Source organism: Plectropomus leopardus, chromosome 17, assembly GCF_026936395.1.
Source record: "Plectropomus leopardus strain MGB_pleo_1.0 chromosome 17, ASM2693639v1, whole genome shotgun sequence".
Taxonomy (NCBI): Eukaryota; Metazoa; Chordata; class Actinopteri; order Perciformes; family Serranidae; genus Plectropomus; species Plectropomus leopardus.
The window spans coordinates 24,170,272-24,187,492 of NC_142192.1; the positions used below are offsets into that span (position 1 = coordinate 24,170,272).

At 37.7% G+C, this 17,221-nt stretch overlaps 1 protein-coding gene across 1 annotated transcript; it reads right to left on the reverse strand.

The window, feature by feature from the left end:
- Window positions 1-879: 879 nt before the first annotated feature.
- rnf5 (ring finger protein 5) lies at window positions 880-17,065 on the reverse strand. The gene is made up of 6 exons (XM_042506882.2): window positions 16,692-17,065; window positions 8,036-8,054; window positions 5,652-5,764; window positions 5,062-5,122; window positions 4,854-4,965; window positions 880-4,495 (listed from the first exon to the last, which is right to left on the reverse strand). Exons 1-6 carry the CDS (start codon window positions 16,913-16,915, stop codon window positions 4,377-4,379), a joined length of 648 nt encoding a protein of 215 aa, XP_042362816.1. The 5' UTR covers window positions 16,916-17,065; the 3' UTR covers window positions 880-4,376.
- Window positions 17,066-17,221: the final 156 nt, after the last annotated feature.

The following is a 17,221-nucleotide window of genomic DNA, read 5'->3' on the forward strand; positions in this document are numbered from 1 at the left end:
CAGCATGAGCTGAGTAAATAGTAATAATAAGTTAAACTAAATGATATTATGGAGTACCATCTAGAGACAAAGCAAATCTCAAAACTGATTATCTCAGCTAATAAGATGTTAAAATGTTTAACAAACTTAATAAACCATCTGTAGTTGGACTGATACTGATAAAAGATAAATGCCATTAAGTGCAATGGAAACAGATTCAGTGAAGAGATGATGACGTACCATCATTGCATCGGCCACTGCGAGTTCTCATCATCATCTTTGAATGGCTTTTAGTATATGCACATAGTGTTGTTACTAAAACTTTCCTGATGTACATTATTATAATATTCGTTGTGCAAAACTCTTTGTTGGTGCGCGCTCCGTTATTATACATCCATTGTTTTCCTTAGTTTAAAGTTTGCTCTAAATTACCTTATCTGACTGGAGAATTAACGCCACCTACAATAGTAACAGTAGGAAAAGCAGATATATTTGCTTTTACTTTTGCCAGTTTTCTGAAAATATGGTTAAAATTTGCGCAACATTTAAGTAGAAACGGGAACACTTTCTGTTTCAGAACTGAGAACTCAACAATAAAATAAAGCTCATTTGGGTATAAAAAGAAAAACAGTGGTGCATCCACAAAATCAGGCTCCCATTTATTGCCAATGGGGCAGCTCCAAACTTTATACTTTAGAGAGAGAGGCTTGTGCTTACAAATATTTCTTGTACTTTTCTGGGCCATGGAAATAATATAGTGGATTTCCTAATTTAGGTGGGTTTCTCCTTTCAAACCTTCTTTCTTTTTGTTTCCAGTATTCAATGAAATCGTTGAACTGACGATACACGGACCCAAACCCTTTGATAAGATTAACACAGATAATGACGACACAAAACAAGTCAATGTTTTAATGAAGTTTTAATCTCCTACATCATTTGGTTTTGCACGTCTCCAGTTTAAGTCTGTCAAATCGTGACTTCCATCACTTGTTTTAGTGTCACATAAGCCTTATAATACAAAGTGTAGCTTCAACAGACAAGTATGCAAGAAATGACGAGCCCCAGCAGCCATCGTGTCAGCCGTCCCTCAGAGCACCTCCAGTTTCATCTCTGACCCTGGTCTGAACGTTTACGCGCCAAAAATTCAATTCATTTCATCGAGTTCAGCTGAACCGCAGCGATTTAACACAGCAAAGTCTTCTTACAGGTGTTGGGGAGGACGAAAGAAGTGACATCAGTGTATGTTGCTTTAGTTTTGCTCAAACATTACAAACAATTTGAGGAGTAAAAGGGAGATTTTGAAGTGTGCGCTGTGTCAGTTATAGGAGAGAAAATATCCTCATAGATTAAATCACATTAGCAGGGAAGGACGAACTGTTTTGCTCTTAAGATTTATTTAAGAGACACCCCAGGTGAATAGGGTAACATTTTTAACATATAAATCACAATGAAACTTTCCAAGTTATTACAAGTTTTCTGACATTTACGGTTTAATTATGTAAAAGAGAATAATGGATTAGCATGAATTTACAAAATGTAAATCTGGACATTGGATAAAGCCAGGTTCAAAATTGTTGTTTAGTTTTGCTGATATATTAGCGATAAAGCTTTTATAGAAGGGATTTTGGATATCTTTTTTTTATCACTCTATAAATTATAAAATACTGTCAACAAAAAAAATCAACTTTTGCCATGTTTTAGGAGTAAGATGTTCTATTAATCCGACTACATGTGAATGGATCCCTCTGTAAAACCCGTCAGAATATAGAAAGTTTGGTGTCTGTAAGTGCTGCTAATTGCAGATTTCTGGCTCAGACTTTGAGAAAAAAAAAGTAATTTTGAGAAAATGGCCTTTCACAGGGTTCCCACACATTTTTATAGACAAAATTAAACATTTTTTCCATAACTTTTCAATGACCCATAATAATAATAATAATACATTTTTTTAAAAAAAAATCCTTTTCCACAACTTTAATTTTTTTTTTTTACTAATTCCGTAACTTTTCTGAGCCTGGAAAATAAGATTAGAAAATTCCATGACTTTTTCTGGTTTTCCATGACCGTGGGAACCCTGCTTTAAACATATGTAATGTTAAATGCCAGTAAAAGGCCAATTTTGCTTCTCTGCTTTATTGGTGGTATTTATTTTATTGCTGCAGTTCCTGTTCCTCTGTATTTCTTGAAAGTGCCTGATTTGATTTGCTTAAATCCTGTATTGTTTATATCAGGGATGAACAATTCAAAGCACTTTGTAACTTTGTTTTGAAAAGCGCTTTATAAATAAAAATAATAATAAATTATATACATTTTTAAACCAAAAATAAGACACTACAGGTGAATAGGGTAAAGGTAGAAAAAACAAAAACAGATATCACCACGAAACTCCCCCAGTTGATTACTTATATTACTACAATTTTTTTTTTTTTTTTGTATTACAAGGTTTCATAAGTCTAATGATTACATATGCAATTGAAGCATTTAATTAACTATGCACTGTTTGCAACAACAACAACAAAAAAAAAATCAAGAACAGAAATCTTTACTAAATTAAGCACTCAAATGTGTATTCTGGACATTTTCTTCTATTAGTCTGAAAAAGGATAAAATTTCAAAAATTGACCAGTGCATAAAAAAAAAAAAAAAATCACCTGGGGTGTCTCCCCTTGACTTAAAGAGAGAGGTTGGCAGAAGTGTAATTAATTTGTGCTGCAAGTTTTTTTTCTCGAGTAAAAAGGGAGAAATTAATGAAAAACCAAGCAAGTTCAAAAGAGGAAAAGTCGCGGTCTCAGCTGAGGTCACAGCATTGAGGTACGACACCTGCGCAGTGAAACCTGGTCTGCGGCTGCTGCACAGCTGGCTCACTGTTATAGAACAAAAAAGTCTGTAATAAAAGACCACAAACAAATACTTTCTATATGAAAACGCTGTACTGTAAATGTACTGTACCTAAATGTTCTGTCAGGCCGAGCGCACTTAAGGAGGCCAAAAATAGCGCCACCCAAAGAGCACAGAGCGACATCATTACTTTATGTCTTGCAGTATCTGCTGTAACCTCACAGCTACCGTTACACTGCGCGTGTGTCATACACCCGAGCTCCCGCGGAGTCAAAGATCGTGTCTCAGCCTCTTTTGAACATCCTTGTGAAAAATCGCAAATCGTTTCCTCGCTTTACAAAAGCATCTTGAGGCCCACACGCTCATCTCGTCCTCTGTTGCCCTCTGTGGCTGCTCATCCACTCAAAAAACATGTAAAAACAGCATTTACAATATTCATATGTACAAATATATAATGTTTACACACTCACTCAGACACACAGACACATACAGTCGGGAAAAACAAAACTGTGACAGAAAGTTCGTCCAACTGCTGCTTGTTATTCCTGTAAATTCTTAGCGTGCTGAGCTTTTTCTCCGCACTCGATACGCTGCGTCAATCTGCTGTCGAGCTCCTTTATTAGCCAGAACTTTCTCTCTTCTTAAATTGCTCCATAATTAACAAACTGTGTATGTGTCAGATTATTTTTTTTACTCTCTCAAGTTGCTCATAAATCTCCCGAAGTGGCCCTTTAACGGCACAACCATCCATGTTTGTACAGCTTTGTGAGGAAAGACACAACAAGTGGTTAAACACCAGCACACACACCAGCTCCAATGACTTCACAGTGCAATGGCAGGTTTTGTTAAGACAAATGTATATAAAAAAAATGCATCCATCTGTGCTATTCCTATCTGTCCGTCTGTTTTTGAGGAGGACTTGTTCAATTCACGAGGAAACTGTAAACAGGAACATAATTCAGTTATATTTTTCACCCCCCCATGTGACTGATCTGCTACTCTTTGGCCTTAAAACCCCACCGAACTTTCCACAACGTGCCTCCCTCTCTCTGTTTAAGGAGTAAACCTTCAAGAGGAATGTGAAAACAGAACTACCCCGAATTATCCTCCACCCACCTCTTTTCTGCAATAAAAAAACTTTACATAGCTTACCGATCCCTTAATACTGTCTCTGAAGTTGTTTTTCTGTGTGCATATATCTACAGGTGCGTGTAGAGAGGGACTTATTTTGGGGATTCGCACACACTACTGCTTTCCAGCGAGTGCTTTTTGCATAAACAAAATCAGCGAAGCAGGTGGGTGGGGCTGAGAATCCTGCAGTGAATCTGCCTACGCCAGGAGGAGAAAACCAAATATACAGTATACATCCTGTATTTCTTGTTATGGGATCAAACACAATCCTCCGCTCTCTCCCAAGTTAGTACCTGCTCAGAAATGTAAAATGAGTGTGTGTCTGTGGCTTGAGTTTAGTGTGAGTTTGTTTTTCTTTTTTTTCTTTTTTTTTCTTTTTGCACTCCTCCTTCCTGCTCATCCGTCTTCTCGTCCATCATGTCCGGCCTCCATCACACGCTCAGCAGCCAGAAGAAGAAGAAGATGGCCACAAAGAGGAAGAGGGAGTCTTGCCAGTTGTTATTGCCATTGTTGAGGTTGCCGTTGCCTTGGTGATCACCTGCGTACTGGTCTGACGGGTGGACAGGAAAGGTTATTAGTGTCTCATGGGAGAGTGTCTTTGAATCTAATTATGTCGCCTGAAGGCAACAGATGTGTTTATATGCTGCTTTTAACCCATTAATCAAAATAATCCACTTACAGGGTTTCTGCAGTGTTCACAAAATAAAATTTACAGGGAACGTTCACTCCAGAATCAAAAACAAACCCTCAATAACAATGACAAACCCTCTATAAAACAGGGCCTCAAAATTGGATAGAAATGCAGCAACCACCAGAGCACAATAACCTTTTTAGTACTTTACTGTGCGTTAATCAAACACCTTCTGACTGATTTTGACAAAACGGTGTGTGTATTTTTCTGCGTTTACCTGCTCTGTGAAAAGGGTCGTTGGCGTTAAAGACTGTTGTGAAAAAGCCGAAGGGGAAAGCACCGATGCCGAAAGACATGTGAAAGCCAGTGTCTCCGAAACCCTGAAACATCTGACAGAAAAAAAGTTTAAATTATAAAAACATAAAAGAGAACATTGTTGATTATGAGCGATGTGTTGACTTTTAGAATAATATCAGCGGACTCACCCCTCCTCCTCGACTCTCTGGCTCTGTTCTCTGTCCCTGAGGCCGAGGTGGAGTTTTCAACCTGAGCAACCGCAGAAACATCAGATCATAAAATCGTAACACAACAAGCAAACAGGCAAATCTCTTTTTTTTGTATAGCACATTTTACTCCAGGTGGAAGAACAATTCGCTGCATAAAGTGCAAGATACAAACTGAAGGCACAGAACAAAGCAACCGAACTGCTGTTAAACCCTCATAAAATAATAAATAAGATGAAGAGTAAACCCGTTAAAGATACAAAGACATGCAAGTCAGAAGTGGCAAAAAATAAATGTTAAAAAAAAATGCTACAAATAAAGGGTAAAAATAAATAAAAAACAGAGTAAAATAACAAATATAGACCAATAAAAGATGAATACACATGAGTAAATCCAACAAAAAAAAAAAAATAGATAAACCAGTAAAAGTAAAACCATGAGGCCGTCACACGTAATACACACACACACACACACACACACACACACACACACACACACACACACACACACACACACACACACACACACACACACACACACACACACACACACAGGTGAGACTCTCGGTGTACCTGGGGTCCTCTTGGCTGGAGCTCCCTCTGCCGTACAGCGGGATGACTTTCTCCCTGCTGATGCCCGCTTTACATACGGGACACTGCTGCCTGCTGGGCCGCGTCTCCAACCACTGAGAGGAGCAACAAAGACGTGAAAATATTCATAAAACAGATCAGATATACTTGTGGTTCCTTAAGAGACCCCTTCTTTATCATGGAGTAAATGGATGACCCCTGACAGTGCAACATATTTTTCACATTATATTAAGTGCATAACAATAACAGCACAGATCTAGTGATAAACTGTACAATCAACCCAAACTGTGAACGCAATAACTGCAGGAAGTTTATTTAAAAACAAGCAATATGGATGAAATCTGAGCTGATATTTTTAAGAAACTTTTTGTACAATTCTCTGTTCATATTGTGTATTTATTCTTTTGTCTTTCTTTGATAGGACAGGTAAAGCGTGAAAGGGAGAGAGAGGATGGCATGCAGCAAAGGGCCAAAGGTCTGAGACAAAGCTGCGGCCTTTGTGACAAGGACAAGGTATTTTTATGTCTTAAATAGTAATCTAAACTTTAAATACAACAATTTAATTTAGTTTTCTTTACCAAAACAAATGAATGCTGAGATATAAGCCCACTGTATTTTTTTTTTTTAAGTTTTCTTATGCTACTTAAACTAAAGAAGGCCTTTTGACCCCTCGTAAAGCTTTTGTGTTAGTAACCAGTAAGATATACCTCCTTTATCTACTGTCTAATTACTGGATTCAGCAGCAAAAAACAGTTTTATAGGAAAAGCTTGTGCTGCAGTAGCCTAAAACTTCAGATTTCATCCAGTGACCTGGAGCATGTTACAGATCTCAGCTACCAGCAGCAAATTCAAAACAAAAAATGATTTTCCACAAATGGTTGCAATGGTTTTGAACCTGCACTAGAATCTATGTGGTTTTCATGCTGCTGCACTGAGAGCGATGTGCAGCTCTTTATGAGGTTAACTGGTGAGAAGCAGAAAAGTGAAAGCTGCAGAAAAGCAGCAGACAGAAGCATTGAGTGCTTTAGCGTGTTTCGTGTGGTTTCCACTCTGAGGTGACATCACTACCTGCTGCTGATTACATTTAGGTTAACGTGCTGCTGAGTCTCAGTGACAGCTCACTCACACAGGTGTTTTCACTTCTGATTAGAGGCTCCTCTCAGGACTGTGCGGGCAGCTACAGGCTCACTGTCCTAATGTTTTCAGACCACGCTGACTGGCATCATGCAACCAAACAAGACAGAGCTTTGCTGCAGTCCCGTAGTGTGTTAAAAAAAAAGGGTTAATGGGACAATGCCTGAATCTGTGACTCGGCCACAAACACGTGATACGACAGGTACGTTTTGACACGTGAAACGGTCTGAGCTTGCTGGGGCTCGCACAGAAACCTGCAAAAACATCTGTAATTAATCCATTCTGCAGGCTTCAGTGGAAATGAGGTGGAGGTAATATTACAAATGCACCGATCTGACACTGATATTGGCCCAAAACTGACTTAAACACATGAGTCAGGTATTGATGACTGGAGCTGATCAATTCAAGTTCTTTTTTTGTTTATGTCTCATTACACGTGTGCGTACCTCATCCTGCATCAGCTGCTGAAGATCTATTTTTTTTTATTTATTTTTTTTGCAGTTGTATTTGTTTACGTTGTTGTTGTGTGGACGAAAGGCCACACTGCAACAAAAGTTTAACCCTACAAAACCTGGTTCGACATCAGTTTTCTTGTACTGCGTTCGGATACCTGTCACAAGCTATTTAACTCTTTGAAACCTGAGTCAGACATTGATTGACTTGGCAAGAAATGTCCCACAAATTGCAAGAAAAAAATGTTAAAGGTGTTGAAGAGATCAGAAAATTTGTTTTTTTAAAAAAAGGGGGAATAACAAAATTAGCAAAACATGTCCAGAAATCTATAATCACTATAATTATTATATTTTTTAGTCATTTTCTGATTGGTTTTGTTTTCTTTTACTTCTTTTGCTTATTTTTAGGTCATTTTCTAACTTGTTACTAATTTTTCTATATTTTTGGGCCATCTGTTGTTAAGTTTCTCATTGCCTTCTCTCTGTGCTATTTTTAAGAAAATCAAACCAATTTTTTCAGGTTTGAAAGGGTTAACATTTCATGCAGGAACCATTGCTGTGTAAGAGGCCCCTAAATCAGTGATGAAAACTGTTGCTGCTTTATCTTCTATCAGTCAAATTATCATCCATTAGATCCATTTATTACTGCAGAGAGTCAGCTGACCTTTCGATGCCCCAACCTGAAGCACAAGTCTCATCAGCACAGAGTATTTAAAACACCTGTGTGTCCGTTCAACGAGTCACTACAAAACAAAGGCTGACATGAGCGGAAATACTCACTTGATGGAGACAGGGCCAGCTGTGGAGACACAGAGAGAAACAAAAGATTAATTTGCATTCTCACAATGACTCCTTTCTCTGTAAATGTCAGCAGCTCGCCTCAATAACGACACCGACTTTCCTGAAAACGATTACAAAAATATGAATTATATAAATCTCAATGCACAGATTGAATGTAAAGTCGTTTTGTAATTACTCTTTTTGTCAGATTTTTCTTTGTCACCTGTGAATCTCACACCTATGGAAGCCCACCTGGCCAGAAAAACCTGTTCCTAACGAGGTGGCTGATTAATCTCGTCCCCGCTCCCCATCGTTAGTATTAATTGGCTCCATCTGTTGTCAGCAGATAGCGACAACAGTGGGCCTCGCCTGCGTGGCTGACGGCCAGGCCGACCTGCTGCTGCATTGTGGGAGAGCAGGATGCAGGTTTGAGGAAACGCCGCATCAGCTGGTGCCAAACACGGAGGCTTTTCAGGAGATGGACGACGATACGGAGGTGAGTATTTCTATGTCTCTCACACCTCACAGCTCTGTGGATTCAGGCGATGCTTCTCTGTTAGTTCATCATAATGACTGACCACTTTCATACTGTCATTTTTATACCTTAAAATAAAAATATCCATCATAGCCGCTTAAACTCTTTAAAACCTGGATTGACATCAGTTTTCTTGCCTCTCACAAACATTCAAACCCCTGAAACTTCTGTTTCTTTAAAAAACATGTCCCACAAATAACAAGAAATGTGTAAAAGGGGAAAAAAGAGAGCAGGAAAGATAGAATTATTAACATTATCAAAACAACTAGGGAAAATGTCCTGAAAACAATCATTATTATTTAATATTATGTTACATAAAGATTTTTTTATTTTTATTTTATTTTTACCCTTTTTCCAGGACATTTCCTTGTTTTTCTCTTCTTTGATTTTTGCTCTGTTTTTCTGATAATTTTCTTGTAACTTTTTTTTAATTTTTTTTTTTTTTTACTAATTTCTTATTCATTTTTGGGTCATTTCCTAAAGTGTTCATTGTCTATTGTCCTTGTTTTTGAAAGAAATTAAGCACATTTGCTCAAGTTTCAGAGGGTTAAGCAAACTGGATGCAAAGGGCCATATAACCAATAAAATTAATTATGATTTACTGTTACCGTCTGGAACGGTGTTAAAAATGATGAACAAACTACAAAATAGATCAGGTGACTACAAAAGAACTGTGACACAAAAAAAGGTGATTTTACACGACAGTTCAAAAGTACCTTCTGGAAAGTTTGAATAATTTGTTGTTCCGACTTTGATTTATTTAGGATAATAGACAAACTATGGTGAAGTGTATTAGTGTAACCTTTACATAAATGGATACTTAAACATTGCCAATTTTCAACCAGCTTTGTATCATAACAATCAGTACATTTACATGATGTGAGGAAAAGATGAATTATTGTTAGTCCGACTAAAACTGGACTTTTGAAATACGTGCAGACGTGTTAGTCTGACTGAAGTCGGACTGAATCAAATTTCTTGAAATCGGACTAACACACCCAGATAATGCGACGGGAAGTCGAACTTCTGTCATGTTCTTCCTCGGTGGTTAAGGTTAGGGACTGTTTGTTACTTATGAGGGGGGAAGCTGCACAATGGGCAGCAGTGTGTGGAAATCCACTGTGTAAAACCTTCCTCTATCTAACCAGATCTAACAAATTTGCTGGTTCTGACGCTGTTGCTCAAACTACAGATTCTACTGTAGTTTGATTAAAATGTAACTTTTTTTTTTTTTTTAATGTCATCCATCAGCAGAAGTGTTTATTGGTTCAGTGTGGCGCAGTGCATTCTGGTAGTTGCAGGTTTTCTACCTCTTGAGCCAAAACTGTCTGTTTTCTCTGGTCATGTAGCACCAGCTTCAAAGTATTTGCATCTTTGTACTGCATAGGCAGCTCAGTTTTAGGAAAAACATCTTTACAGCAGTGAAATAGTTATTTAAACAGGGTAAACTTAAAGACAAACATAACTGGTGCGAAAGGGACTCAAGCAAAGTTTGTTTTTAATTTAACAAAACTAATCAGCCAGTATGGCTGCACAATTAATCGGACATTAATCATGATTTAAAATTTATCTTCCCACAATTAAATAAACATCACCGACTGCAATGTTTACGTTAATGTTTGCTCTGCTCATTAAGTTTAATTGGGCTGGATTCTGTAATGGTATATTTAGTTTTGGTCGGCCTATATTTTGGGCAGAATTTTACATACATTTTGCTTCTAGCAGATGCATTGAGTTCAGGGAGAGAAGAAACTTATTTTAAGTCTAATTTTGATGCATAGATTGGTTAATTAGCAGGAATAAAGCACAAGTTGAGTGAAAACAGTGCTCTGTTCATTTTAATGAAAAAATTGATGATGATCTCAATATTGATAAAAATAATTGTGATTATCATTTTAGCCATAATGATGCAGCCCATAATCATACAGCCCTATCTGCAAGAAGTAGTTAATCCCACACTTTAGTCTTTATTGAATTATAAATTAATTGCATGAATAAATTAGTTTTTTTCTCCTCAAGACCTCAGTTAATTAGAGCACCGTGCAGATAAAACAGTTCAGCCACTAGAGAAGATTTAAAGGTCAAAGGTCAGAGTTTCCACGAGGTAAGCAGAGTCTTTTATTAGCTAAGACAACATGTTCCTGTGGATGCAAAAAAATGCAGCCAGTATTAACGGCACAGTGTGTATTTCTAAGTATTATTTTTCTTTTCTGTATAATAGATAGTTTCTGACTTTACTATACTCTGAATTAGGGAGTCAATCGATAATGGTTAATAACCCATCCGTTTTCATTAAAAAGAAGTGAGCAGAGAAGTTGCCCACCTTCTGCTACTCCATGTGGTTGATGCTGCAAATGTTAATAACAGAAAATAGTGAAAAATACCCGTTTATAACTTCCTGCGGCCCAAGGTAGGGTAATCAAATCGCTTTCCTGCATCCTATTAAAAGTCCAAACCCTAACAATATTTTACTGTCACATAGGACAATGAAAACCAGCAAACACAAACCAGACAGTAAACAAGGAGGTGAAAGAACATGAGTCAGTCTCGGTTCTCTCGTACCGTGAAAAACGAAGCTGGTCCAGTTCTGCGGTGGACAAAAGTTGGTTTTTAATTCTCTGTGTATCTGATCCACCAACCAGCACTTAATCGTAATTTTTGCAGTAGTTTGCCCACATCTGGGCAAACTACTGCAAAAGGCTGTTGGCAAGTTGAGGTGTAAAAATCCAAAATATAAAGTTTAAACAAAAATAAGTTTATCTTTATGGATTATATTGACACCGAATTGACAAGAATACTGTTGACATATGACGCCATTCTGGAGTTCTGTGTTTTCACAGACATGTAATTAATTGTCAATATATTGTATTTCTTAAAGGGGGTTTGGTGTAATTTTTCCCTCCAGGAGGCAGGATGGGAAATAATCTCGAGAGGAATCTAGTTGTAGTTTTGAAAAAAGTGACCCTGCAAGATCCTCCGCCTTTGCAAAATCTTATAGTGTGAATAAAAACTCAGATTGTCTTTAGACGTACATATAACACTGAGATGTATCAGACATAAGTTGTTACAAGGAAAAGTGGAACCACTTGTTTAAACCTGTTTTTATGTTTCTTTAGGTTTCACGTATGTACACACTTTTGAAAAAAGCTTCTTTTTCTAAACCTTGAAGTCAGAGGTTTGTTAGATGGTATCATTTTGCAGATTCATGCTTTGATATCACCCGTCTCCATTTCTGATTCAGTCTTGGTGGAAAAAATTCACCGCAGCCAGTGTTGAAGTCAACACTAGTTCTGCTCATTAACCTAAAGATGTCAGAGAAAAATGTCAGTGACGTTAACGTCTCTTTAACACCTCATTCATCTAGAGTCTCTTGCTCAGCTTGCTTGTAGGTCTGCTTCTCAGTTTACTTTTGATTTACGAGAAACTGGACAGTTTTTCTGTCACATGTCAACGCTAACGAGGGTAAAATGCAAGTTTAGTACCTGTGAATATCACAGGTTTTTCATTTGAGAAAAGTTTCTCTAGCTAAATTTAACACAGCATTTCAGCTGTGCAAACTTTGTGAGCATTTTGGCAACAAGTGCAGCTGTTTGGCTGCAGCTGACTAGTGGAGAAAAGCCACATAAGTTGGTTCAAAGACAAACTGTGTCAAAGTTAAATAAAAGCTGAACAGATGCAGAGTTAGGAGTTGAACTCACAGTGAGGACGTCTTCGAAATGAATGTGACAGACTGCGATTTAAAACAATTTCCTCTAGAAAAAAAGACGAGATGCCATTGAGTTGCAATTTTGATTTGAAGTTACAACAGTTGTCTGACATCAGCACTTTTCTTCCTTGCTGGTAGTTTCATCACAGTTTCATCACGTTACTCAGAACATGAGAGAGACGAGGGGGGACGCAGGTAACATAGCAACTAAGTTACATCAGCTCCCATAACAGTGGAGCCTGAACGCAACCGCACATGTAACTGTGAGGGAAATTTCTCAGATTAAATATGAAATAAATCAACAGCTGATACAATATTAAGATTCCTGCGCTATTCCCTACAAGGTTTTTCCAGGCCTCCAGCACTGTGGTCCTGTGTACTTTGGTTGGAGGGGCTAGAACAAAAATAAATAGTAAATATAATTTACAAAATTTAAACAAACCACTTATTTTCCTTTGTGCATCGAAAACTGCTCTGTAGGTTTGGTAAATAAATGTTGCTTTTATTACATGAACATGTATTTGTTCAAATAATAAATTAATCCACGAGTCAATTAAACGTTGTTCCCACGAGCAAGCACCACAAACACGAGTCAGTTAAACCTAAATGCGATCGCCTTTCAGTTTTCACTCGATGAAAATGCTGTTATAATAATCAGGTACTAAAGATTTACAAAGAATATTGTTTTTATTTACTTTTCTTTACTTTTCTTTAGTGAGTTGTCATGTATTGTACGATAATGTGAAATGTTCATAACGCAGGGTGCAAAGTGCCACACATTTTGGCGACATTTAAAAAACAATTTAATTATTAAAAACTGTGATTAACAATTTCAAATGGCTCCTATAATCCACGCAATATTTTTTTCTGACAATCTTTATTAAGCTTTTAGATTTTACTGTGCTCAGTTCTGACTGTTTTCTGCGTGGTTTCTTTCAGACCCGTCGACTAAAGGTCAGAAAAATTAGTCGTTAGGAACGTCCCTCCTGCCCACCTCGCTAAAAGCTGTCCGTCCGCCAAGACAATGTTTAATTTAGGTTTGGAAAGTGAGACTTTGGTGTCAGGTTTGCTGCAGCTGGTTGTAGATTAATTGTTAATTTTTAAAAACTGGAAAAAAAATGATATCCAATTGATTTTGATTTTTGCAGCCTCAACAAAAATATGATAACTATATGAAAATAGGGCTAGGAGATATGGCTTTAAAATAATATTGCAATATTTTTAAGGCTATATTACAATACACGATAAACATTCCAATATTTCATATCTCCTGTAAACTACTAAAAAACACAGTTATTACATGAACTAGTTACAAATAAAGTAGCGACTGCCATAAAATAGTTACATAAACTACTGTTAAAATAAAGTTTAATAAAATACTGTTATAATGTTAAAGTATAAAGTTTAATAAAGTACTGCTGTATTAAAGTTAAATAAACTTTGTTATAACTAAAATAATCAAATCATTATCAGATGATGTAAATAAATTAAAAATTATAGAAAAAAAATAAAATTAAATATTTTTTTTTATTGTCAGACGATATATTTTTTAATATTATTTTGAAAATAAAACACAAAAGTGTTTAATTTGCACTTACACTTATTTTGAAAAATGCAGGGCCGGCAGTTTGAAACCTCTGTTTGGGTCAAGATATGCGTCATCTTGTTCATGAAAACATTTTGTGGTCTTCTTTAGTGTGTTTTCCACAGAGAGTTTCTCCACTGAAAAAAAACCTTAACGCTGAGGAGGAATAAACATCCGTAGTCACAAAGAGATTAAATATATCCTAAAACTCCACCTCTGTTTCCACAACACGTGCACACTCACGCAGATACTTATCACTAACAAAACATGCGTCATTAACTGGTAAAGAGCCGTTACTCTTTCCTCTGTGATACGACTTTTACTACCGACTATAATGCCCTTAGGCTTGACCCCAATCCCGGCGTCTTGGCTCTAATCTCACATTAGCCTCGACCTGCGAGCGTGCACGGCCATCAGTCAACAACTCATGAATGAGCCTTGAAACGCGTCACTGCGTGCATGCGTAGACGTTCGACACAAAGCCGTTTGACGGTTGAGTGTTGCACAAGTCTTGATTAAAACGGTGATAGTAGGGACCAGAATTACAGTGACAGTGTAACCTGGTTAGTTACTTTCATTACTCGCTCATCTACTGAACTAACGATACATACTGAGCGGGATATTTTACAGTTGTAAAATAAATGTGTGACTTCTCTCTGTTTATAAGTTACCTCAAACATACTGCATTTTTGGCATTTTTGCACTGTAATTTCTGAAATATGGAGGTGGCTATAGTGTGACTTCATTTTTTTTTTGTTATGACCTTTCCTGGAGCTACAATTTTTTTTTTAACCTAAATGGTGTGATTTTGGAGATTTTTTTTAAAAAAAACCTACCTTACAAACCAACTTGTGGGTTGTGGGGTTCTGAGGGTATTTCAGATAAATACAAAATATGATAATTCAAAGTTGAATGTCCCTCCCCTAAGCCAAATTGAAAACATAGCATAAAACGTAACTTTGCATTAACTCCTTCCCTCTCAAGAATAACTAACAGTCCCTTAATAAGGCTTTACCAGTATAATCGCATTAAGCAAATCCTGGCAGATACACTAATTTATTGTTCAAAAGTTTGACTTAAAAGGGCTACAGCCAAGTTATTTTCATTATCAACACATCTGATATATATTTTTTTACTAAGCAATTCATTCATAAGTGTATATAATAGGGGTGGGGGGATCGATACAGCAGAGTATTGCAATGTTTTTTTATTACACAAATGACTAAAATTAGAAATACAAATTAAAATTTTGGTAACCTACTAGAATAACTAGTAGTCGTATCTAATAGTCTATTAGATACATTTTGTTGCAAATGAAAAAGAAGTGAGAAAATTTATCTTTAAAATCTTATCTTTTTAGATAAAAAAATGATGACAAAGTTTTCAATTGGGCACATTATCTGCTGTGATAAAAGGTATTATATGGCAATATATCACAATATTTGTAATTGCAATACTGCAACGAATTGCAGTAATATTATATTGTGACACACGTGTGGAGTCACGTTTCACTGCGTGAACGTGGACTTGATCTCAAAGCTGCAAATGATCACCAGACAGAAAGTTAATGTGTCACAGAGAGAGAACAACTGTGACCTCTGACCTACCTGAAACCATATGATATGAATGATTTAACGCCTCTGAAGATCAGAGCAGAGTAATTTCACCAGTAATTTCTAAATACGGTGATCCGCCTTCATCCGAGACATCAGGACCACAAATACAGCTCATAATGAGGTTTAAAGTTCATCACTGACAGCAAAAACTACACACTCACCAAATATCTTTAAGTCGTCTTGGCTGTTGTCATCACCTATAATACCGACACTCAACTTACGGCCCGCGGCCAAATCTGGCCCTCCGATAGGGTGGTGATTGGGCCACCAACCATTTTCTGATTCACAAGAAAAATGATTCACACTGAGAGTTATTTTTCTACTTTTAGTATAAATAAGGTGCCAAAGTGCATAAAGCAGCAACAAAACAGAGCTTTTGTTTAACAAAAAATATACCAGTGGAGGATCCCCCCCAAAAAACCCTGGCTGAGGTTCTAACTAAGCCCCTAATGTCCTAAAATCCATGAAACATCATAAGTCTTAAAATGTCCTGAAATCCTAGAAACGTTAACTACTAGAAACGTCCTAAAATCGTAGTAACGTCCCAAAATTCTAGAAATGTTCTGAAATCCTATTAATGTCTGTGAAATGTCCTTAAATTCAAAAAACAAAACAAAAAACAAAAAAATATACCTAAATCCTAGAAACATCCCATGGTTCTAGAAATTTCCTGAAATCCTAGACATGTCCTAAAATCCCTGAGATGTCCTAAAATCCTAGAAATGCCCTGAAATCCTAGAAATGTCCTTAAGTCTGACAAACCACCTGAAGTCCAAGAATTGTCCTGAAATCCTAGAAATGCACTTACGTCCGAGAAATGTACCAAATACTTAGAATTGCCCTTCATTCCTTGAAATGTCCTCAAATTCAAGAAAACGTCCTAAAATCCTACAAATGTCCTTAAGTCCCGGAAACGTCCGAAAATCCTTAAAGCATGTAAAGGGCTGCTGTGACTGGCCCCTGACCTGCTGTCATTTTGTAAAAGTGGCCCCTAAGCAAAGCGAGCTGGTTGTCCCTGTCCTACACACTGAGGAGATAATGGACCGTCTCGGGGCGTTTTTTCCGCCGTTAAATAAGTCAAACTGACGGTTAAAGGAGGCCGCACAGCCGGTAAAACTAACGTTACAGTCTGATCAACAACAACAACAACAATAACAACAATAACAACAACAACCTCCTCTACAAATCAAACTGTCCCCTCCCCCGCCTCGTACCAGAACAAGTGGCCGCACATACTGATGACAGCGTCCCTGGCAGTGTCCAAACAAATGTTGCACTCGAAGGTGGCCCGGTCCCGCTCCCGGTCGCCCTCCCCGCCGCCGCCGCCGCTGCTGCTGCCGCCCGGCCCGTCGCGGTCCTTGCTGCTCTCCCCGGCCGGGAATCCTCCTCTGTTGGCCGGCCCGCCGTCACTCGAGGACCGGGGATCCGCGGCCGCCATGGTGTTTACTGTGCGAGTGTGGAAGATAACGTACCGACCCGACCCAACCCTACCGGGCCCGACCCCAGCTAACGTTAGCCGCGAGGCAGAGGCGACGACAAGTGTCACACCAGAGCGAGGCTGCTGCTGCTGTCGCTCTACCTGAGTGAGGACTTCCGCTTCCGGGAAAAACACTGAGCAGGGGGCGGGGAAAATAATAAACGCCAACCCATAATAAGAATAATAATAATAATAATAATAATAATAATAATAATAATAATAATAATAATAATAATAATAATAAGAATAAAACAGAAAAAGTAGACG

Bases quoted from the DNA above. Each gene is read 5' to 3' on its own strand.
- rnf5 (XM_042506882.2), bottom strand. From the start codon at position 16,915: ATGGCGGCCGCGGATCCCCGGTCCTCGAGTGACGGCGGGCCGGCCAAC. The intron at 5,123-5,651 runs GTACACCGAGAG...GCGGTTGCTCAG, and splicing joins TCCAGCCAAGAGGACCCCAG to GTTGAAAACTCCACCTCGGC. The intron at 4,496-4,853 runs GTAAACGCAGAA...TCCACCCGTCAG, and splicing joins CGACCCTTTTCACAGAGCAG to ACCAGTACGCAGGTGATCAC.